Consider the following 23,961-nt stretch of genomic DNA (forward strand, 5'->3'; position numbering starts at 1 on the left):
GAGCCTCCGGGACTCGCCCAGAAAATAGCGTTTTATTACATTCAAAGCTGGTTTTCTGGGGGAGCGCCTTCGGCTCCCAGGAGCTACTTCACCAAAGACGAAAAGGAAAGAAAGGGGACTTATCCAGGTGGCGGTCAGTGCTCACATCTCAATGTGAAGTTGAGACGTGAGCACTGACGTCTCAACATCTCGATGTGAAGTTGAGATAACTGGCTGCAACCGCCGACCCAAAGCGACACAGGCCCGACTAGGCCCAGGAATGTTAACGAGGTAGCGTGCTGCTAGGAGCCTGTTTGACAGCCAAAAACTCTGTGCCCGAATGTCAGCCCAGGACGTATTACTAAAGACGGCAGCAAGAGCAGCAAACTTACGAACGTCATGGGCACGGGGATAGACCACAGGCTGGCTATACTTAATAACCCTGCGGATGACCTGAGAGACTCGTATCCACGAACAGGGAAGAAGGGAAACTGGATCAACCCAAAGCGCATCCCCGGACACAGAAGCAGTGGCGCGTAAATAACGGCAGAGGGCCACAACCGGACACAACACACGATGCACCCCCGGCCTGACCAACCAAGCATCAATAACCCAAGGACCCCTCCAGAAAGCAGCAGTTTCATTCTTCACCAGAAAAGAAGACGGCTGCAGATGAACAAACCTATCACCACAACTAAAAGAGCAGAAACCCCTGCGCCAGAGAAAAGCATGAAGCTTCGTAACCGGACCCCCAGAGGTCAATGCCAACAGGAAAAGAGCCTTAGAGAAACAATCTTGAACTGAAGGGGCCACAACAAACCGAGGAGAAGAGATATAGGAGAGTACTTTGTCCAAAGACCAGGATGGCTCAGGTGGAACTCAATTTTGAGCAGGCTGGAGGTGAAACAAGGCATGAGACAGTTTGCGAAACCTCACAGAAGTAACATCTATACCGAAAGCAAGCTGAAGAAGCTCTGCCAGCACCGCACGATACGAGGTGACAGTATTCGGCATAAGATGACAGTCCTGGACAACCACAAGAGTAAGAACAACACCACCCTAACTGAAAGCGAAGTACAACGACGAAGAGTTAAAAAGAAATGGAAGGACCGCCGGGAAACTTTATACTGCCGCCGAGACGAAGCCCGCAGGTGGGACACCATCAATGAAGTCACCTGATCACCATACAGATGGCGATAAACTCGAGTAAAAAATACCAAACGTGAAAACTCGAGGAGAAGAGCGAACCAGTCTTGTAACGGACCGAGCCAATCTTCTGAAAGAGGTGGAGCCGCGGAAAAACCACAGGGTTCAGACACCGGGCAAGCAGCGCCTAAAACCCAGGCTGGGCTGGCCACCATGGGGCCAAGAGGACTACTCGCCCATGGTAAGTCTCCAAGCAGGCCAGGACCTGGAGCAACAGCTGAACTGGGGGAAAGAGGTACAGGAACCCCCACCTCGACCAGTCCTACCGGAAGGCGTTGATCCCGACAGCCTCTTGGTTGGGGATGGGCACTACATATACCGTGACCACTCCGACGCAAAGAGGTCCACCCCCGGGCGCCCGAACATCTGACAGAGCAAACGGAATAAGTCAGCATCGACCGTCCATTCCGTGGACAGGGGGAACGAACCGGCACAGGCTGTCCACCAGGACATTGGACACCCCCCTAGAAGTGAACCGCCAGGAGAGCCGAGAGACGACGCATCTGTGAACACATCAAGCAAGGGCTCGGGTAGGCGCCAAGGCACTGAACCCCCCAAAAAACGAAAAGGAAGCTGGCGATACCGCAGCCGAAGGAGAGACTCCAGAGGGAGAGACAAGGAAGCGGCTAGAGTAGTCTCACACAAGACCAAGTCAAGGCAGAACCTGAGAGGGAACCAGATGAACCAATTTCACCAAGTACCTGAACCTGGCGAGCTGGGAAAGAATCAAATCCTGGCAAGCAGACATGTGGAATGGCTAGGAGCCCAAACCAGCCAGTCGTCGAAGTAGGCCAGAACCCAAACATCAAACAGACCCAGGAGGGCCACCAGGACCCGAGTAAGGCATGTGAAAATGCGAGGGGCCAGATTCAAGCCGATGGGAAGGCAACAAAAGTGGTAACCTTGATGCCCCACAACAAAACCGAGCCAGTCCCCAGAACCTCAGATGAACTGGTACATGCCAATACGCTTCCTTGAGGTCCATCCAAACGCCCGGCTCCAACAGAAGACGGACCTGGGACAGAGTAGCCATCCGAAAGGAGGGGCAATAAACCCATGGGTTCAGATGGGACAAGTCCAGAACGAACCGGAGGTCTACACAATCCCGTTTCAGGGCCAGAAACAGACAGGAAACCCACCTGAGGGTCGAGGTCGTTTCGACCACACCCAAGCAAACCCACTCTGAGACGATTCGACAGAGCACAAGAGTCAGCCCCTGTCACGGGCTGCTTCCACCCCTAGGAAGCAGCCCATGACAGCTGACTAACTCCCAGGTACCTATTTACTACTAGGTAACAGGAGCATCAGGGTGAAAGAAACTCTGCCCATCATTTCTCGCCGGCGCCTGGGATCGAACCCGAGACCACAGGATCAGTGTCCAGCGTGCTGTCCGCTTTGCCGGCCAGCCCCGGCCACACGAAAAGAACCTGAAAGGCCCACGAATTGTGGGACCAGGTGCGAGCAAACAGAGCGAGCCTACCCCCATCGCCTTGTCAATGGGACGAACCGCGACAGGGCTGATGTACCTTATGAGAACCAAAATGGCACACAGGGCGATCCCCGCCCCAACCAGAAAAAGATAGAACCGGAGGCTGCACCTGCCCTGAATCTAGCATCACTGTCCTACCACGACGGAAGGAATCCCGAGGCCAGGCACGACCCTTTTGGGAAGATCCCCCTCCCCCTCCCCCTCATGAGCCCCCCAGAGATCCAACAAGTCGGGCATAGGATGGCAATTAACCGAAGCCGCCTGCAAATACTGCACCACCGCAGACTCTGTAAACAGCAATGAACAAAAAGGCGAAGACAACCGTAGTGCCAGGGCCCAAGCGGATTCCACAGAAGAGGCAAGCATCGTCTGCCGACATGCGAGTTGAGAAGCAAAAAAAAAACGACGCCGCATCCCACAGGAGCCGCGTGAACAGTTTCAACAATGCAGACGATGCCCGCACTGCAGAGGGCAGTGCACCAGACCCAGAGGTGGCCCCAAGCCCCCTCCACATCCAACTCAAGCCAATCCGAGGACAGCTCAAGGAGGGAAAAGAAATGCATGGCTGAAACCAGCCAGCAGAGATGTATGCAAATCCTCCGCAACCAAGGCGGCCAAAAGGGAAGGAATCTGCACATGAAGCTGCATCACACCAACATCCCGTGGAAGGGGACTCCCCTAAAACCGCCCGAGTCACAACACCAACTAGACCCTGCCCCGACTCCGAAACCCTCAGATGTTTCAGAGCTGGAAGCAAGGTGGGGGGATGGGGGGAATGAGGGAAGGAACAGAAGGCGAAGGACAAGGAGGGGCGGACGGAACCAAAGTTGACGCGACTCCCACCCCCAAGTCCGGGTCCCTATAACCAAAACGGGGCAGTCTCGGGGCATCCGGGGAAGCAACCAACCGAGCTCGTTACAACAACCAGAACCTAGCATGTAATGCAGCAGCCACCTGCACCCTCATATCAAGAACAGTAGCTTGGGTGAACTGGAGCATGTACAAGTAACAAACGTCACACGACTCCGGGTCAAAGAATCCCCGACCCAACAGGCAGCATGGCGGAGGCACAACCGGTGAGTGTCACCCCTGAGACAATGGGACAGAACAACCTTCAAGGTCACACAGAGGGGACTCAAGTGTCACATGCATCGGACCACATAACCCCCATGGGGTTTTCCAGGGTCCTTAGCCTTGGTTACACGCTAAGGGAAGCCCAGGCAGAGTTCTGTGAACTGGCGCCCAAGTCTACCAAACGAACTGCTAAAAGCTGAACCCCCAGGATGTGTCCACTCATGGGGGCCTAGTGGGGAATACCACCAAACTCAGAATTATACAGATATACCCCAACAACAGCTAGGGGGAAGAACGAAGGCAGAAACAAAAACCAAAGAAAACCCCCCACAAGAGGACAACGTACCCAGGTGGAACAGTGCCGGGCGCTATAAGTGGTGATAACTAGCTTAGCAGTACCCCACTCCCCTACTAGTAATGAAAACTACCTCCTACCCAGAGACAAACAAATGCAATAAAACCCCAGCTGACCCCAAGGGCGGCCAAGTACCGAGCAGTAAAAGGCACAGCACAGGTAGATCCCAAGGTGACTTGTGGAAGGAGGCCTCCACAAGGGCAGTACAGTACTTACCAGGCACCTAGGGAAGGGAACCCTAGGCACATGAAGCCTGAGTACCTTGGAATATTACTCCTGGTTCACACATCACCTGTAGAAACAGCTCATGTCACAAGACACATAACTGAGACAAAAGCAGGAGCCAGAGGCACAAGACTTCTCCAGTATCGCATCAGCCAAGAACTGGTGCTTGGATCACCAGCGCAAGGGTCTGGGGTTCCCCCTTTCCCCACCCGGGGAGGGGGATGGTTGTGCATACTGTAGTGCGGCAATATGATGACATCATGCTCATTTGCTAATTTTTGTTGGGGAGTTCTGTCCACTCGTTCGGCTTTCAGTAGCAATATTTTCACCAGAATAGGGGTTTGTTTTGGGCTGACTATATTTCTGGGTGCCAGACCTGGTCAATGGCTGACATAGAATGCTTGTCTGCCATTGAGACAAGGCAGCCACATGGGGATTTCTATAAACCATTGCTCCTCGTGCCTCTCTGAGGGGGCCAGGTTCTGGCTTGTGGTTTCCTGGTAGGCAAGAACTCCATGCATATTGACTAATGCCAGAAAGCTAAAATATATCCATATCAGTTTGGATAGCTCTGGGGAGCCGACGGGGCTCCCCCCCAGAAATATAATTTGTTAAATAATGTCTTATTTGAGTCTCAGCAGAATATCACCTTCACATTTAGATAAGTAATATACAGACAGTATAAATAAGTTTGGCTGTAAACATGGCTGCATCCAATGGGCTGGCTCACCCATGACTTAAGAGAATAATCCTCTTCAGAAACGATTAGTTGTTTGAGCTACTGAAGGATTTGCAGCAAACATAAATTGTTGAGCTCATACAGGAATTTGATAGAGTGATAGTATCTATGACACTCTCAGCTTCCATGCCTCAGTATAGGTGAATACAGCTACAGTACTCACAACTAGGTGAGTACAGTGATGGGGGGAGGGCAAGATTCTGGTCCTTGCCCATGGTAGGCCATGAGAAAGTTTGACCCTTGGTGAAATGCTATTTGCCCTGGAATACCAGTGCATATGCTTTGGAGAGTCACTGTGGAGCCACCCAAGAAATGAGGCTTCAGGAAAAATGGTGAGTGCTATTCCGAGCACAAAATTTTGAATCTTCTGCTACCCCCTCAATCTCTTGCATACTGAATGTTTAGTAATTACCTAAGTGTAATTACCTAAGTGTAGTTACAGGATGAGAGCTACGCTTGTGGTGTCCCATCTTCCCAGCACTCTTTGTCATATAATGCTTTGAAATTACAGACGGTTCTGACCTGTCAGTCAGAATGTGTGATTGGGCTATAGACAAGAGAATGAGTTCTGCCATTTGGAGGGGGTTGAATGTAGCAGCCAGGGGGGAGGGGGGGGGTCACACTGGCCATTTGCAAGATCATTACTCCTTGTGATGGTAAGTAGGCTTGGAAAATATTTTGAGTGTTTTTAATTTACCCTAGGCTGAAAAGATCCATGTTGCATCAGTGCAGAATATCACCTTGACCAGACAATCATGATCCACTCCTTTAGGAGCAGAATGGATCTTGCCTTAGGGGAGCAGGATAGATCTTGTCTTAGGGAGCATATGATGGTCCTACACATTAAGAAGCTTTCCATATTCACTAAAAAGTGATTTTTATTTCCACCAAACAGCCAGCATAACTAATATGAGGGGGTACCCTCTTTTACATTATGACTTTTTGCATTTACAGTGATTGTATCAATTTCATAATATAATAATTTCTATTAACACATACCTTCATAGCCGAGAAGGTTATTGGCGTCTTCAGTTTTTTCAGCTCTGTGTGAATGCTTCTGGAGTGAAGACTTGGCAGTAAGGGTTCCAGTACGTCATACACAGACAGTAAAAATCCCTTGTCAAGCTTTAAGAAAAACTCTTGTGCTACTAGGCTAAGGTGCCTGAAATCACATTAAATTATAAATTAATATTCCATAAGCAATGGCCTATGAACACTTTACATTTAAAGTACAGTATATTATACTTACCCATGATATGTAAGTTAGTAGCATAGGATATTTGAGGCCAAAAATTCTTCTATGGATTTAACTGTGAAGGGTTGTTTAGAGGAGACGATGCAAATGAAATGTAAGAAAATTGTTCCCAAATTTATAATGAAGGCCCCCAAAATATTAATCCAAAACTGGGCAGTGCAACTGGAAAACAAGACTTGTTCAATAGAAACTGCCAGAAGATCAGAAAACACAAAAGAAAAAATGGAGCCAAAATAAGATTAACCCATAAACATATGAGAAATACAAACAATCCCCAAACAAATAAGTGGTTGTGAGAAGGAAAAGTGAGAAATATTCAGAAAGGGATAGCAGAGGAATGCAAAATGGAACCCAGCATATTTTATAAATTCATTAAAACCATACAGTACATGTACTAAATTAAATCTAGAGATTAAAATTGGGCAAAAGATTTGCTCAAAACGGAAACAAAAATGGAAGTCGCCCAGACAAATGGAAATGTGCCAGACCCTAAATAGACAATTTCAAAGTGTGTTCGTACAAAACAAAGTACACGCATATTCATCATCAAATCTAAAATTCAAAAGTTAAAATAAGCAGCAAGACAAAAGACTCATACTTGACAAAATTACATATTAAAAGAATTGTATTTGCAGAGTATGTGCATGCCTCTATTGAAGATGTAATAAAACTACTTAGAGATTTAGGCACATCCCATCACAATGTATGTCGGAAGTAGCTTGTAATATTAAATGGAATGTAATTTTTGCTAATGATAATAACTCTTGTATAAAATTTGTGTGGATCCCATCCCATGTTGGAGTTGGAAAACATGACTTTGTAGATCGATTGGCCAATGAGGCTTGCAGGAAAGAAAACATTGATTATGACTTTGGACTATCTAATGCAGTTATTAGAAACATACAAATTAAAGAAATTAATTCAGATTTAGAAGAACTAAGAAATGCCCAGAGACCTGAAAGCTGCAGTATTAAAAGTTATGACAAGTTTTGTAATAATAGGTATTTGTATGGTCAGCACAGTAACCGAACCAGGCAATGTGATGTAGTCATTGCGCGAATTCGCCTTGGCTATAGACACATCTGGCAGGTTGGTGAGGCTGAGCCACTACCAGAATACTCAGATTGTAAACTCTGTGATAAATCTTTAATGCATTCACTAGAACACTATATAAATGAATGTGAAACCGTAAAGGACTTTAGACCTCCTGGCCTCTTGTACCACCAACTGTGTAACTATTTTATTGACTCAGGTGTTCTGGACGACATCCTAACAATTTACCCAAAATTTGCTTGTCCATTTTAAAGAATGAAGAACAATTTTTTTTTTTATATTACTTCTAAGCTGCATCACTTATGAACCCATCCCTACCCTTGTGTGGCAGTGCACAGCAGAAAGTTGTTTTCACATATCCATACATTAAAACATTGATTGTAACCATGATATATATGTGCTTCAGCCTACAGTTTAGACCTATTGTCTTATGTATGACCCTCTGTCCTGTGTGACAGTGAATACCAGCATTATCCTCACTTTAATAAGACTATCAAAATCCTCAGATTAGGCAAAATTGTAATTAATTTTGTCAATAAAGATGTTAATAATAATGATAAGAGATTTAGGCAGAAACAGAGCAATGGGGCCAGATTGAATTTCACTTTGGGCATTGCGAGAATGTTCTCAGGAGCTTTGCAATCCACTGAATAACATTCTCTAGAAATTACATAATAACATAAAGATAACCTTTCAGTTTGAAAACAGTGTTATCTGTAACAAATTTACACTTCTTTAAAGTTGCGGATGAAACAGGCTTTGACAACTTCTTCCTTTGATGCATTTCATCTGCTGACTACCTGAACAGGGTACAAGAATTTCTTTACATCTATCTCTACAATTCAAGTGTGTGTCCAGCTTTCACCATTGTCCTCCTTGCCCTACCTCCTTTCAATTTAAATATTCTGCCCATGTCCACGTTGTCTGTTGTTCGCAATATCTTCTATGCTGTAATCATACCCCTTCGTTTCTTTTCTTCTCTAAGGTTATGAGGTTGAATTCCGTTAACCAGTTCTCACAGTAGAACCCACTCAATTTTAGTTGAAAAGCTCTGCACTTTCTCCAGTTCCCTTCTGTGCTTCAAATGGTGTGGGTTCCATGCTGGTGCTGTATATTCCAGCAATGATCTCTCACAGGCAGTTTAAATGGACCTGAAAGCCTCCTTATTTAAAATTTCAAATGTTGTTCTTTTGTTTGTCAATTTCCTATATCCTGTTGACATGACAACAACTACGTTGTCCTGTTGACATGAGTTTCTGGTGTTAATGTTCTGATTATGTCCATTTCCAGGTCTTTTACACTTAATGTTTCTTGTAGTTGCCTTCACTTTATGATGTAGTTACCAACAGGTTTTCTTATTTCCTTTTCACATCTTTACCTTATATTTTACTTGGATTGAATTCCAGCCGCTCTTTACTTGAATACTAAAGAAGTTTCCCAAGAGACTCCTTAACTTAGTTAAGTCTCAAAGTTATGCCTGCTCGTCTCTCCATCTTGTGTATTAGTCATTTATGAAGAACTTTATCAAAAACTTTCTGGCAGTCCATGAAGGTGCAGCCTACACATCCTTCTTTTTCTTACCCTATTTTGGTGACCCTGTCACATAATTAATTCTAGTTTCTTAAACATGAATTTCCCTGATTCTGTGCTGTGCCTCCATTACAAAATTTACTCTCTCAAATGTTCTATAATTGTTTTCTCTGATGGCTTTTACCAATATTTTGCATGGGAGGCATGTTGGTGACACTGGTCTATAGTTTCATGTCTGCCCCCCTTCTTGAATATTGGAACTACATTTGTGTTTTTCCAGATTTCTGGTAGCTCTCTTGTTCTAGTGTTAAGCTGAAAGCTGTGATTAATGGGTAACAGAATCCTTGGAGTGTCCTTCAGTAAACCTGGTAATATCTGGTCTGATCCCGTTGCCTTCCTTACATCCAGTTCCTCCAGGTGTCTTGTTACCTGTAACTGGTAAACTGTTGTCACTACTCCTTGAACACCAATCCAGTTTTGGTTTGTTGAATTTTTTTATACTATTTCTCTATATACCCAGAGTACATAAAGATGGCTAATACGTATTACTGTACATTCTCCCAGTACATGAAGATGATTGCAATAACTATTGATGTATATACTCTCAGTACATTTAGGTGAATACAATATCTATTGCTGGATATACTTCCAGTATACGAAGAAGACTAAGACCTACTCATTACTAACGCACTGATGTTCAGCTTTACTGGTTATATAATCAAATCAAGTCAAATCAAATCAAATCAAATCAAATCAAATATTTATTCAGGTAAAAATACATACATAGATGAGTTACAAACATAATGTTGGATTTATAGACTGAGCTAGTACATACAGTACCTAAAGCCACTAATATGCAGAGTGTTTCGGGCAATACTGTAGTCATTCTCACCACACAATGTAAAAGACCAGAGCAGAGATTAAAAACAGGTAAAATATCTTGAATCATAAACAACATGTGAAGCTTGTTAACTTACTTGATGGTTGTAAGTTGTCCCTGAGCACAGTGAAGGAGCACACACGCTGACAAACATGGATGGATGATCCCATTTTCATTGGAGGGGTAAAGGACCGTGGGGAATACTGCATCCATGAGTTGGTTATCAACCTTCAATATACATAAAATACATAAGCTGTATTAATAAAAAGATGTTGTTAATCAAATAAGATTATATTTAAAATATCATAATAAGTACAGTATTGAATACTGTAATACAATGCAATGTGAACAAGTGACTATACTATTTTCATCAAAATTCATGTTTTAATGAATTATTTTGAATATAGACCTTAATATTACTGGAAATTTATAATCCATCACTGTCCCCCAATTATCTCAGACTTTTAGTTACCAAAGAAAATATTTCATTCTTTGCTGTATCCATTGTCTCACAAATTTTGTCCTGTTATAAAAATAACTCACCTCAATCATATACACAGTATTATTTAATGAGTTTTTCAATCCTAATGCTATACAATACTGTCTTAGAATATGAGACATGGGTAATTACTTAACCTGCAAATGTTGTTAAGTGTTTATTCAAAGTTTCCAGGCAGATTATACATACCTGTAATATTCATAATTTTGACACTGGATACTAAGAGAAGCAAAAATTGTTGTCTGAACTGTATTATATAAATATACTGTATCTGGTTGTCTCTTGTTACGACTGCTGTCTATTAACAGTCTTTTTCGGCCTCAAGAGTCCTTTTTACCCACCTAGAAAGATTGTATACGGCCCAAGCTGTAATTTAAGTTAAGAAGGAATGAGTCTTAAACACAATCTTGCATGATATTTGGCTGTAAAGGGTTAAGTATGGCAGATTATGAAATAAAATGGCGCCCGCGTGGGGGGTGACACATCTGGGAACTGCTAGAGTGCAGCGACACATGCCTAAAGCTTACACAATGTGAGAGGTGACTGGTAGTGGCTCAGGTGCTCAGCCAATCATTATTGAGTTTTCTGTGACATTATCAGCAGGCACTGAGCCTGCCCCAGGAAGCAGAGCCCGGCTCATTGTTCGGCTAGACTTTGGACGGGGAGGTTGTGACCTTGGGCGCTCCTGCAAAAATCATCAGATTTGGATCTTAAGTGGCAAGTTGAGCCCAGAAGAGAGGCAACAGGACTCCGACCATATTAAGGTGCCACGTGGACCTTTCTGGAATAAGGTTGAACGAGTATTGTCGACAAAGGAACTTGCTGAGAGTGGAAGAAACTCTCTTCCACTCTCAGGAAGAAAAGAGTGGAAGACCAGTGCTCACCAGGCCAGCCTGGGGTGGTGGAGTCCGTCCTTCTGTCGGGCTTACAGCATGGTCCGGGAGTTAGTTGCAGTGTGGATGTCGCTCCGGAAGGTTCGAGTCGCTTGCGGATCAACGATCCGGCTCCATTCGGACTGCTCCCCGATGGTTCACTGCCTGAACCGAGGGGGGGGGGGGTTCGATGCGGCCCTTGGCTCTTTGGGGCTGGTCACTTCGGGTGTTTCATCTGCTGAGTTCTCGGGGTTTGGCTCTCCTGGCGGTTCATGTCCGAGGGGTGTCCAACGTCTTGGCGGATGGCCTGTCTAGTTTCCTTCCCCCATTCCCCGGAATGGACAGTCGACGCCGACTCCTTCAGTTGGCTGTGCCAGATGTTCGGGACTCAGGACGTGGATCTCTTCGCGTTGGCGTGATTGAGGCGTCTCCCAGTATATATGGCGCCTTTCCCCGACTGCGAGGCCGTTGGAGTTGATACCTTCAGGCAGGACTGGGCGAGGTGAGGTTACCTATACCTCTTTCCCCCAGTTCAATTGTTGCTCCAGGTCCTGGCTCACTTGGAGACTTACCAGGGAAGAGTTGTCCTTCTGGCTCCTTCCTTGGTGGCTGGCCCAGGCTTGGTTTCAGGCGCTGCTTGCTTGGTGTCCGAACCTGCAGCTCCGCCTCTTTCAGCGGATCAGTCCAGCCCGGTACAAGGCTGGTTCGACCTTCTTGTCGAATCTTCGCGTCTGGAGTTTCTGACTCGGGTTTATCATCTCTTATATGGTGCGCAGGTGGCATCGTTGTTGGTCTCCCACCTGCATGCTTCGTCTCAGCAGCAGTATGAAGTTTCCTGGCGGTCCTTCCAGTTCTTCCTATCACTGCGTAAGTGTTCTTCGGTCTCTGATAGGGTTGTTAAGTCCTTTCTCTCTTGGTTGTTCCAGGACCGTCATCTTATGCCCAATACTGTCGCCTCGTATTGTGCGGTGCTGGCAGAGCCGCTTCAACTTGCTTTCGGTGTTGATGTTACTTCTGCTCCGTTTCGCAAGTTGTCTTGTGCATTGTTTCACCTCCGGCCTGCTCATGTCCGAATCGTCCTGGTTCTTGGACCGGGTGCTCTCGTTTCTCTCTTCTCCTCGGTTTATTGTGACCCCTTCCGTTCGAGATTGTTTTTATAAAGCTCTTTTCCTGTTGGCTTTGGCTTCTGGGGGTCGGGTATGGGAGCTTCATGCTCTCCTCTGGCGCAGGGGTTTCTGCTTCTTCCAAACGACCACCAGGACCACCGTCCTGGTAGTCGTTTTGTTCGGTTGCAGCCGTCTCTTCCTTTTCTGGCGAAGAATAAAACGGCTGCATTTTGGAGGGGGCCTTGGGGTGTTGATGCTTGGTTGATCAGGCCAGGGGTGTTGTACTCTTCAAATCACTTGTGTTGTCCCGTCTTGAGTACTGCTCAATACTCACTTCCCCCTTCAGAGCAGGAGAGATTGCTGAAATTGAGGGAATACAGAGAACATATACGGCACGCATAGACGAGATAAAGCACCTAAATTATTGGGATCGTCTCAAAGCTCTCCAAATGTACTCACTAGAAAGGAGACGAGAGAGATACCAAATAATATACACATGGAAAATACTGGAGGGACAGGTCCCAAATCTGCACAGTAAAATAACAACGTACTGGAGTGAACGACATGGAAGAAAATGCAGAATAGAACCAGTGAAGAGCAGAGGTGCCATGGGCACAATCAGAGAACACTGTATGAAAATCAGAGGTCCACGGTTGTTCAACGTCCTACCAGCGAGCATCAGAAATATTACAGGAACAACCGTGGACATCTTCAAGAGGAAATTAGATTGCTTCCTTCAAGGAGTGCCGGACTAACCGAGCTGTGGTGGGTATGTGGGCCTGTGGGTCGCTCCAAGCAACAGCCTGGTGGACCAAACTCTCACAAGTCTGGCCTCGGGCCGGGCTTGGGGAGTAGAAGAACTCCCAGAACCCCATAATCCAGGTAACCAGGTAAACCAGGTATCATGTGTTGTGTCTGGTTGTGGCCCTCCGCCGTTATTTGGGCGCCACAGCTTCGGCGGCCGGGGATGCGCTGTGGGTTGACCTGGTTTTCCTTCTTCCCTGTTCCCGGGCTCAGTTCTCTCAGGTTGTCCGCAGGATTATTAGGGCTAGACAGCCTGTTATTTATCCCCATGCTTACAATGTACGTAAGTTTGTGGCTTTGGTTGCCGTTTTTGGCAACATGTCTTGGGATGACATTTGGGCGCGGAGGTTTTGGAGGTCCTGGCTGCTTGCTACCTAGTAAATGTTCATAATGTTCCATGGAACTGTGATACATGTGTCAGTAATGTGTCCACAATAAATGTTTATTGTCGCAATATTACTTGTTAAAAATTCACTAAAATTACAATATGTACAGTTTCACACACTATTTACACAGTAACACACTGTATTACACACTCAGTACTTTGGAAGTGAGTAATAATCTACAAAGTACTCCATGATACACAGCACTACTTCGCTCTCATTGCACCAGGTACAGATAGATTTTCGCTTCCTGTTTATTTGTTCTGTATGCTTGCAAATAACGCACTCACATACACCCTTGGCTTTAGTACCTGTAGGTAGTATGTAGCCAAGCTTGTAAAGCGTAAGGAAGTCTTGAAAAGATTATAGGAAAAGATCAGAGTGTAAGGTAGTCATGAAAAGATCACTTTGTAAGGTCCCACGCAGGAAGAGACTCAGCCAGCCTCGAAGTGTCCATCAGTCAAGAAGAGATTCAGCTACTCTTGAAAATATCTATGGAAAGCACCATCATGGAAGTCGCTAACACTGTTCATATATGCTACTTGTATCAGATGCATCATTACTGAACGCAGAAAACGATTCATCTATGTATCATCTATATAAAGTGGAGATAGCATAGGTGGGCAAGGGTGGTGCTCAGAGCTACAACTGGATATGCTTGCTGTATCGTCCTCATAGGTGCTGTATTACTTGCATCCGACCTTTGTGTTAGGTCCTTATTGCGCCTAGCTTCGCCAATATTATGACCCTTATGTTCTTCAAACAATAAGGTTTGAATTTCACCGACAGAGCACGATCTTTCAACACCGCATCGGACAGGTGTTTGGGAGCCAGAGGCATGTGCGCCACCCATGGTTGGTCACTCAATACTAACCCAGCCAGCAGCCTTAGGGCATTCTGCGAATTTTTTCCAAGATGGCTGCCTCTCACTGGAGGTCCTAAGAGTCCATTTTGAACACAACCAACCGCGCACACATTTAGAATGGGTACGAAAAAATAAAAAAGAGTTTTCTCGGTTGGTGCAATTTCCCACCAACCGAGAATACTCGGTTGGTGGGAAACCCCAAGAAAAAGCCGAGGCAGCTGGAAGGGAGCCCACTGGCAGACTCATACAACACAGCTGAAGGAACAGGCTCGAATGCCTCCGTCGCTACCCAGGAAGGGAAAACCCCGAGACCGCCCGAGTCTCAAGACCATCGAATCCCTGCCCCGACCCCGAACCCACAGACAGTGAGGATCAGGATGCAGGGAGGAGGGGGAGAGGGACCAGACTAGACCACAATAGAGGAAAGACAAGGGGGCACGAACGGAAATAAAACCGAAGCAACCAACACCCCCAAGCCCCGGCACAACAACCAAAACGAGGCAGCCTCGGGGTTTCCGGGGAGCAAACAACCTAGCGCGTTGCAACCACCTGAACCCAACGTGTAATGCCCGTGCTGCCTGCACCCATATAGTCAGCATTAAACTGGGTAACTGAGTCACAAACAAGCATCAAAACTTGCAGGACTCCGGGTCGAAGGTGCCACCAACCCAACAGGCAGCAGACGGAAGCAAAAACAGTGAGAGTCACCCTGAGACAAGGGGACAAAACAACCCTCAAACTCGCACAAAGCGGGGGGACTCAGGGGTCACATCCATTGGACCCACATGCCCCCATGGGAATTCCCAGGATCCTGAGATGGAACTCACGCTCAGGGAAGCCCAGGCATGGTATTGCTAACCGGCGCCCAAGTCTACCAATCAACTTTCTAAGAACTGAAATCTCCAGGACGTGTACACTCATGGGGACCGAGCAGGGGGGTATTACCGGAAGAGAGAAGAGTACTCAGTACACATTTGGCAATAACTAAGGCAGACCCCCCTTCCACCTGGCAGGCAAACAAAAAGAAAAGAAACCCCGCAAAAGGACAGCGTACCCAGACGGAACAGAGCCGGCCGCTATGATTGGTGAAAACAAGCTGCGCAGTACTCCGTGCCCCTTACCAGTGCAAACTGCCCCTTACCCTAAGGCAAACAAGGGAGACAGAACACCTGAGCATACAAAGGGCGGTCGAAAACCAAGCAGTAAACGGCCTAGCAGAGGCAGAACCCAAGAAACTTGTGGAAGGTAGCCCCAAGCCCCATGGGCAGTACTTACTGGGCACCTAGGGAAGGGAGTCCTAGGTGCATGCAGCCTGAGTACTGAAGAATAACTCCTGGCTCCTGCACCACCTAGAAGACAGACACCACACACAAGGCACAGTGCTGAAACAACCACTGGAGCCAGAGTACATGACCGTTGTCTATAGCATCAGCCTCAGAACTGGGGGTGTGTATGGTCAGCGTGAGGGTCTGGGGCTTCCCCTTCCCCCTCCCGGGAAGGGGGGAGCTGCGCAGACGGCGACATGGCGATGTGTGACATCACACTCATTTCCTTGTTTCTGTTTGGGAAGTTCAATCCACTTGTTCGGCTTTTTGTAGTAATTTTCACCAGAATAGGGGGTTTGTTTTGGGACGTCTACCTTTCTGGGTGCCTAACCCGGTCGATGGCAGACATAGAATGCTTCCAACCACATGGGGATTTCTATAAGCCATTGCTCCTCATGCCGCTATGGAGGGGCCAGGTTCTGGCTCGTGGTCCCCAGTAGGCTTACAGAACTCCATACACATGACTGATGCCAAAGTCTGACATTAGCACATCAGCCTGGATAGCTCTGAGGAGTCGACGGGGCTCCCCCCAGAAAAATCCCCAATTTATTTTCAATTTTTTTTTTTAATTTTCAAATTACGTTCATTTTTGGCCATACAGGTAAACGGCCAAATTCAGATGTAATTTGTACGAGAACAGGTTGCACCCTCAGTTCATATGACAATACTATATGTAAAGGGAATATTATATAGACATTCACCTGAATGCGATGCAGTTGAGCAGAAACATATGTATAATGTTGAGAATGTCTGTAGTGGAGCCACAGCGCTGACCTTTTTGTACGCCGCAGCTTCCCACTAAAGGGACGGGTCATGTACATCTTGGATAAGTCAACCTGTGTATGCAAAAATGAGAGCCAAGTTTATAATAACAAAGTATATAATTTCTAAAATATATTTTTACTGCTTAGGTAATTAGTGATGGCTTAATAAGGTACAGGTACATGTAATATATAAGTGACTAAATCATAAATCAAGCTTTGAATGTAATGCCTCTTTCTAGAGGGCCAATCAGTAGCTCCCCAATGCTACAACCTGAAAGCAGCCAATCCTTGAAGAACACACCAGGAATATGATCAATAAATGCCTGGACTGTGGGTCCAGGATCAGAATCTGGTATGCTAAAAGAGGCAAAAGGGAACCTGGGACTCACAGATCATCATAGAACCAAGCATAAGACCCAAAATAAAGCCCAAACTCTTGAAAACAAACAACTACTTACTTGTAAAAATTTGTAACCTTGATGAAAACAATGCAAACAATTGTTATCATGGCCAAATCACTGCCTACATACACTTGCCTGCCACCAAATGAAATCCAAAGCAACCTGGCATCCCAGTAAACCTAGCCAATTCATTTACAAGCCACTCAAAACCAACACTCTCTTAACTCCATATAAAAGGAGGGTAACAAGCAGGAATGTGGAGGTATTGTGTGGCACACCAGGAAGAGGGATTTATTTCATTATGTATATTCAATGCTTAATTTCAGGTATGGCCCCCCCCCCTCCCTCAGTAGAACTCTGCTGTATCTCACAACAAAGCCTCAACAAAGAAGGCTGTCAAATCTAGATAATCCCTAACTAGGTTATTACTGGGGCAATACAGGTTGGTTACCAGGAAAGATAAAACTTTCTTCAACAGCCAAAACAAACCTAACATAGAGTGTATGCAAAATGAGAGACAAAGAACACACACATGAAGCAAAATATGGAACAAAACCAAGTAAAATACCCTACAGAACGTTTGGTCAAGAAATAGCCAACACCACTTATCTGAAAGTTGAAATGTGGCAGAGGGTCCAGTAAAACTGAGCAGCTAAGGTCGTGCACCAGCCTCATGAATGAGCTGGCTGACTGACAGGTACCCTTAATCTCTAGGGCAACCTTCTAATGATGAGCGAGTAACTACAGTATTTAGTGATCTCTATGCAGAAACAATTGTTTGAATTATTTTTGTCAGGGTTATACATTTTTGCAAGCAATTGCTTGTTTTAAAGCATTTTGACTTTATGCTGGGTCTTTTGCTTGACTGTGGTGATCTCTGATTCTCAGAGCCTCCCTTCGCCTCTCTGAGTGGGAAAGATTCGGGTCCTGTCTCGCAGTCAGTAATTGTAGGTAATGAAACCCTGGTAAGTTACCTAAAGCTTGGCAGCTTCCAGATGACAGTATTAGGGAACTACAGAGAGGGACCAGAAATACTGTGAAAAAATTAACTATCTTTTCATACAAGTGGTTATATTGAAATAGATGTCTTGACAAATGGTTAATACAGTGCTTGACTAGCATGCACTACACTGTATACCAAAACTGTCTTTGATACAAAAGCTATAAGAGATTTAAAAGAGATAATCACTACAGTAATACAATGTGTCTTGTTATACAGAATATATATTTATGTACTAAAAATCTACTTTTTAACTCTATGCACGATGTAATTAATGATTTACTAATTAAGATATACTGGAATTGTTAATGCACAGAAGGAAACAAGTAAACATGATTAATTAAACTCACCTCTGCCTGAACTGTTTTCTTTCTGATCTAGAAAAAAACCAGCGTTGAATGTAATGAAACGCCATTTTCTGGGTGAGCCCCGGAGGCTCCCTGGAGCTTATCGGGCTAATGTGTGTTATGTTAGACCGGGACATTAGCTAAGGAGTTCAGACCTACCAGGGACCAGCGCCAGAACCTGGCCCCTTCAGAGAGGTTTCAGGGAGCAATGGCCCTGGAAAACCCCATATGGTTGGGGGTTTTCCTTATCTGCCATCGACCGGGGTTAGGCACCCAGAAAGGTAGGCGTAACAAAACAAACCCCACATGGTAAGAAACTACAACAAAAACCGAACAGAGAGGTAGAAAACTCCCTACAATCCCAAGGAAACAAACAAACAAGCAAACATCACACTTTACTGCCGCGCCGATCGTCCGCGCAGCCCTCCCCACCCCGGGAGGGGGAGGGGGGAGCCCCGGACCTACCGCGCCGGCTGCAAAGCTCCAGTTCGGAAGCTAAGCCTCAACCAACGCGAAAAAACCGCCGACCGGTGGGAGGGAGGGTGTCCAGGGAGCCTCCGGGGCTCACCCAGAAAATGGCGTTTCATTACATTCAACGCTGGTTTTCTGTGGGGAGCCCCTACGGCTCCCTGGAGCTTCATACCCAAAGAGAAGGAAAAGAAAGGGCTAACCCGGGAGGCGGCCGCCACAAACTCTGCAACGCAAAGCCAAGACAACCGGTCGCAAACCTGCGACCCAAGGCAACAAGAACGCCCAAGAACAGACGCACACATGGATGGGCGGCCAAAAACCTGTGCGACCCACAATTCCCTGCGCCCGAAATGAGCCCGAGACGTCACCAACACAGCAGCAATTGCTGTAAACGTCTGAACAGCACGGGCGCAAAGACAGACCGCAGTAAGAAGGAAAACACTGCGGACGACCCGGGAGACCCGAGCCCTGAAAACAGGGAACGAAGGAACCGGATCAACCACAGCGCATCCCCAGGCACGGTACGCCGGCAACAGCAAAAAGCACAACTGGACAACACAGGACGCACCCCCCGGCCAAACCAAACAAGTACCAATACCCCAAGAACCCCTCCGGAAAGCAGCCGTCTCGACCGTCGCCAGGACAGAGAAAGGCTGCACACCAATAAAGCTACCACCCGTACCAAAGAGGAGGAAACTGAAACCGAAGGGGCTACCACAAACTGAGGGGAAGAGAAGAAGGCACCCTGAACAAGGACCAGGATGGCTCAGGCGACTCATGAGCAGGCCGGAGGGGAAACAAAACGCGAGAAGACGTAATAAACGTCATACAGTCTCCAAGACGAAGCTCGCAGGTGGGACACCGTCAACAAAGCCACCTGAACACCATAGAGATGGCGATACCTGCGTCAAAATACCAGACGCGAAGAGCCAAAGAGAAGGCCGAACCAGTCACGGACAGGACCGATTCGGCCTGCTGAAAGAGGCGAAGCCTCAGGAAAAACGCCCCGGGTACGGACACCTATCAAGCAGCGTCTGAAAAGAAGGCCGGGCCGGCCACAGTGGAACCATAAGGACTGTTCTCGTGGGAATGGGCTGCAACTGAGCCAGAACCCGAAGCAACAGCTGGACCGGGAGAAGAGGTACAGGTACCCCCCACCTCGACCAGGCCTGCCGAAAGCCTCCACCGTGAAGTCCTCGCAGGTGGGAAGGGCGCCACAAAACGGGCGACGCCTAGACCACGCCGACCCGAAGACGTCCATGGCCAGGAGTCCATAAGCCCAACAGAGCCAACAAAACGAATCGGCGACGACTGGCCAACCCACGAAGAGGAATGAACCGAGACAGCTGTCCACCAGGACGCAGGACACACCCCGGACACGAACCACACGGTTAACCAAACCCCCTGTGGTTCCGGCAAGAACCACCAGAGAACAGTCCAAACAGAGCTGAACGGTAGAGTACCTAGTGACCCAAACCCTCCGAAGCGCAAACCAGACAGCCATGAACACCTGAACCAGGCTGTGAGCCCGACGGACAGACAGACTCCATCAACCTCGGCCGACCTGGTGAGCACTGGTCACAAAGCCCCAGCCGAGAGACGACCCGTCCGTGAACACATCGAGCGAAGGCTCGGGGAGCCGCCAAGGCACGGAACCCCGAAAACCCCAAAGAGGAAGCTGGTGACGCAGCACCAACACCAGATCCCCAGAGGAACCCAAGGAATGCAAGAGGCGGAAGTGGAGTCTCCGTAGGAACCAACCGACGCCGGAGCCAAACCCGACTCCGCGGGCAGACAAGCACGCCGAAGTGCAAACTCCCGCACAACCGCCCAAGCAACCGCTGAGCAACCCGGGACCCCCTCCTGAACAGCCAAAGGCGGGACCACAGCCACAGTAACACTTCTGGAGGGAAGACAATGAGGGGCCCAAGAGCCTGAAACAAGGCCCAGGTCCGAACCCGGGACGGAAACAGAAGGTAAAACCTCCAGATCACCAGGAAACCAAACCCAGCGATCTGGAAAGAACCATCCCCTGGCGAGCAGACAAGCGGACTGACTGGGAGCCCACTCCAGCCAGTCGTCGAGGTAGGCCAGACACCGAATCTCAGACGCAGACAGGGCACTAAGATCCGGTAAAGATGCAAAGAGTATACAAAGTGCCCTTCACAAAATAGGGAATGCAATAAAAACAGCAAACCTGAAGCCCCAACACCAAAGCATTGTATGACAATCATATGAAGACATTATGACATATGACAATCATTATATGACAATATGACAATTATAATCAAAGCATTATATGACAGAGTGCTGGGAAGACGGGACACCACGAGAGTAGCACTCATCCTGTAACTACTCTTAGGTAAGTACACATAGGTAATTACCAACCGTGCTAGCCCCAGAAAAACTGGAGAGGAACGTGCCAAGAAGTGACCTGGAGGTCCAGGTCCACCATCCATGCACCCGGCCCTAACAGAATCCGAACAGGAGACAACAGTCCTCCGAGCAGGGCAGAGGATCCAGGGCGCAGACGGTAGTAGTCCAGAAGAACTGCAGACTGGAAAAGCTCATGACTGCAAAGAGCAGACGGGAAGCCCAGAAGGATGGGGCGGATCAACCACGCCCCACGCACCCACGAAGAGGAAATGACGAAGCGCAGGGAAGAAGCCCACCCCGCCAGCTCTGAACCCCCCCCAAGGGGGAGAAGCCGTCCTCCGACGCCAGCAGAGGCCGGAAGACAACCCAAAGCGCCCACCAACAGCGGGACCAAGCGAGAGGCAACAGAGCAAGCTGCTCCCCCAGCGCCCAGTCAACAGAGAAGGGAACAGAACCCTTCAGAAAGAAAAAGTACACTACCGAAGTCATGAGGAGAGACTACGGGAATGAAACCACACTTCGCTGGAAGAGGAAGTGAGGGGAGACCTGATCACCACATACAAGATACCCAAGGGAATCGACAGGGTTGAGAAGGACAGGATATGTAACACAAGGGGCACAAGCACTAGGGGACACAGGTGGAAACTGAGTACCCAAAAGAGCCACAGATAGAATTAGTTTTTTTTTTTGAGTGTCAGAACGGGAACGGGAAAGCACTAAGAAGTAATGTGGCGACTCCTCACACAAGTAACGAGGCTGACCCCCATACAATGCCACATGTAGACATGACAGAGCCCAAGAGGCACAGGAACCGATACACCTGTTGACGGACGGTTGAGAGGCAGGACCAAGGAGCCAGAGCCCAACCCCCACAAGCACAACTAGGTGAGGACACATATTGTAAAAGCACAAGCCGCCGACTAGTGGCAAAGAGCACTACGCCGGCCAGGCAAAGAAGGCACAAAACTGCATCAAAAGGCCCACCTCGACAGCAAAACCACAAAGCCCCAGCACAACCACAACATGTGCCAAGACCCAAAAAGCTCAGTCTGCAAGCCAGGAAGACCCCGGAACCCCAAAAGGCAGAACCGGGTCACACGAGGAAACAAAGTCCCCTGAACTCACAAAAGGGGGCCCAAGAGGAAGAAACCTCCAGAACGAAACCAAGGAACCCAAAGGAACCCAGAATCGAACCAGGGGGAGCCCAAACCACCACATTTGCCGGCGGAGAACACCACTAAAAGGCAAAGCACAGACCCCAGCAGAACGCCCTGGGAAAACGGTCCCAACAGACCGAAAACCGAGGGGCAAGGTGTGGGAGCAAGCATACCAGCCAGGGGCACTGAGCCTAAACCCAGAGGCTCAGACCCAAAATCAACACCCAAACGTTCCCAGAGGAACAGGCAACAGCAAGAAAACACCAGAAAAACAAAAAAACGACAACAGGAGAACAAAAACCCTGCAAATATTTTGAAAACTCACCAGAGACGCTCGCTCGCACACCCAGACGCATGTAAACAAACCGCAACGCCGCCCTGGTGGCCACGCCGGGAAACCGGCAGACGAAAATGGCCGCCAGCAGGGGCTGTGACTGACGCTAAATACACAAAAACACGCCAGCAAATGTGGGAAGCTAGCAGACTGGAAGGGCGAAAAACGACGCCCAAAAGCAGAAAAACCCCTGAAGGGGCAAAACCGCCCCAGAACTGCTAGTAGGCATCCCCCACAGCCCCGGGAACCAACAACAGAGGCCCCGGGGCAGAGCCGTCCTCCAAGCCCTCCGCCCTGAAAGAAAAGCAAGAGCCCATGGGAAAGGCAACAAGAAAGGGCCGCTGGTAAGACCCAGAAGCCTTGGCAGGAGGCACAGGCTCAAACCTCCGTCCCCAACCCGAACGGGGCATCCCCCGAAAACCGCCCGAGTCTCTGCCGCAACTGAACCCCGCCCCGACCCAGAAACACGCAGACGGTCCGGAGCCGGGAACATGGAGAGAAAGGGGCGAGCAGCACCTAACCAAACGGGGCGGCCACGGGGCATTCGAGTGGGAAACCAACCTAGCATGTTGCAGCAACCTAACCTAGCATGCAACACGGATGCCGCCTGTACTCTGAACAGAATTAACATCAGGAGAGTACTGGAGAACAAGCAGAGAATCACTCGCAAGACTCCGGGTCAAGGTGTCAGTGACCCAACAGGCAGCATGACGGAGGTAAAAATGGCGACTGTCACCCGGAGACAAGGGAACAGCAACCAACGATCCCGTACAAGACGGGTTGGAACCCGGAAGACACATTCAATGGTCCCCCGAGCCCAGACAGGGGTTTCCAGGGCCCGTAGGGTAACAACTACGGGAAGCCCGGGCAAGGTGTTGCTAACCGGTTAAGAAACCCAAACATAACAAGAGGGTAGATTATAGCACTGAAAACCCCCGAGACGTGTACAAGCACGGGGGCCTAGCAGAGGGCCGCCAAACACTACCAGTGGAACTATAACCACCTTAGGCAGACCCCCACCAGGCAAGAAAATGAAAAACAAAAGAAAAACCCCGCAAAAGTACACCGTCTCCAGAGGCAACAGAAACCGGCCGCCGCTTAGGTGGCAGGCTGCGCAACACCTCGACGCCCTAACCAGCACAATACCAATCCCTACCCAGGGCCAAACAAGGGCCCCAAGCCCCAGCTGGCCCCAAGGGCGAGGCAAATGCCGAGCAGCAAGAACCTCTACGGGAATGGTTCCCGAACGCCCCAGGGAAGATAACCCTGTAACGCAAGGGCAGTACTCACAGGGCGCTTAGGGAAGTCAGCCACTAAGCACATGCAGCCCCGGCACTGATGAAGTACTCCTGGCCACCGCACACCACAACACACGGCAGTGAACGCCACACAAGGCAAACACCGCCTAGGAAACTGAGGCCAGAGAAGCGTCAATCCCGGTTGACATTAGCGAACGAACTGAAGCTTTGCAG

At 48.1% G+C, this 23,961-nt stretch overlaps 1 protein-coding gene across 1 annotated transcript in view; it reads right to left on the reverse strand.

Moving 5' to 3' along the window:
* Positions 1–23,961, reverse strand: part of LOC123764086 (intermembrane lipid transfer protein VPS13A) — a 275,027-nt gene that overhangs the window by 120,070 nt on the left and 130,996 nt on the right. Inside the window, 4 exon segments of the mRNA XM_045751613.2 lie at positions 6,067–6,229; positions 9,883–10,013; positions 16,341–16,475; positions 18,155–18,181. Of these exon segments, the coding sequence (XP_045607569.2) occupies positions 6,067–6,229; positions 9,883–10,013; positions 16,341–16,475; positions 18,155–18,181 (456 nt within the window).

Source organism: Procambarus clarkii, chromosome 23, assembly GCF_040958095.1.
Source record: "Procambarus clarkii isolate CNS0578487 chromosome 23, FALCON_Pclarkii_2.0, whole genome shotgun sequence".
Lineage (NCBI taxonomy): Eukaryota > Metazoa > Arthropoda > Malacostraca > Decapoda > Cambaridae > Procambarus > Procambarus clarkii.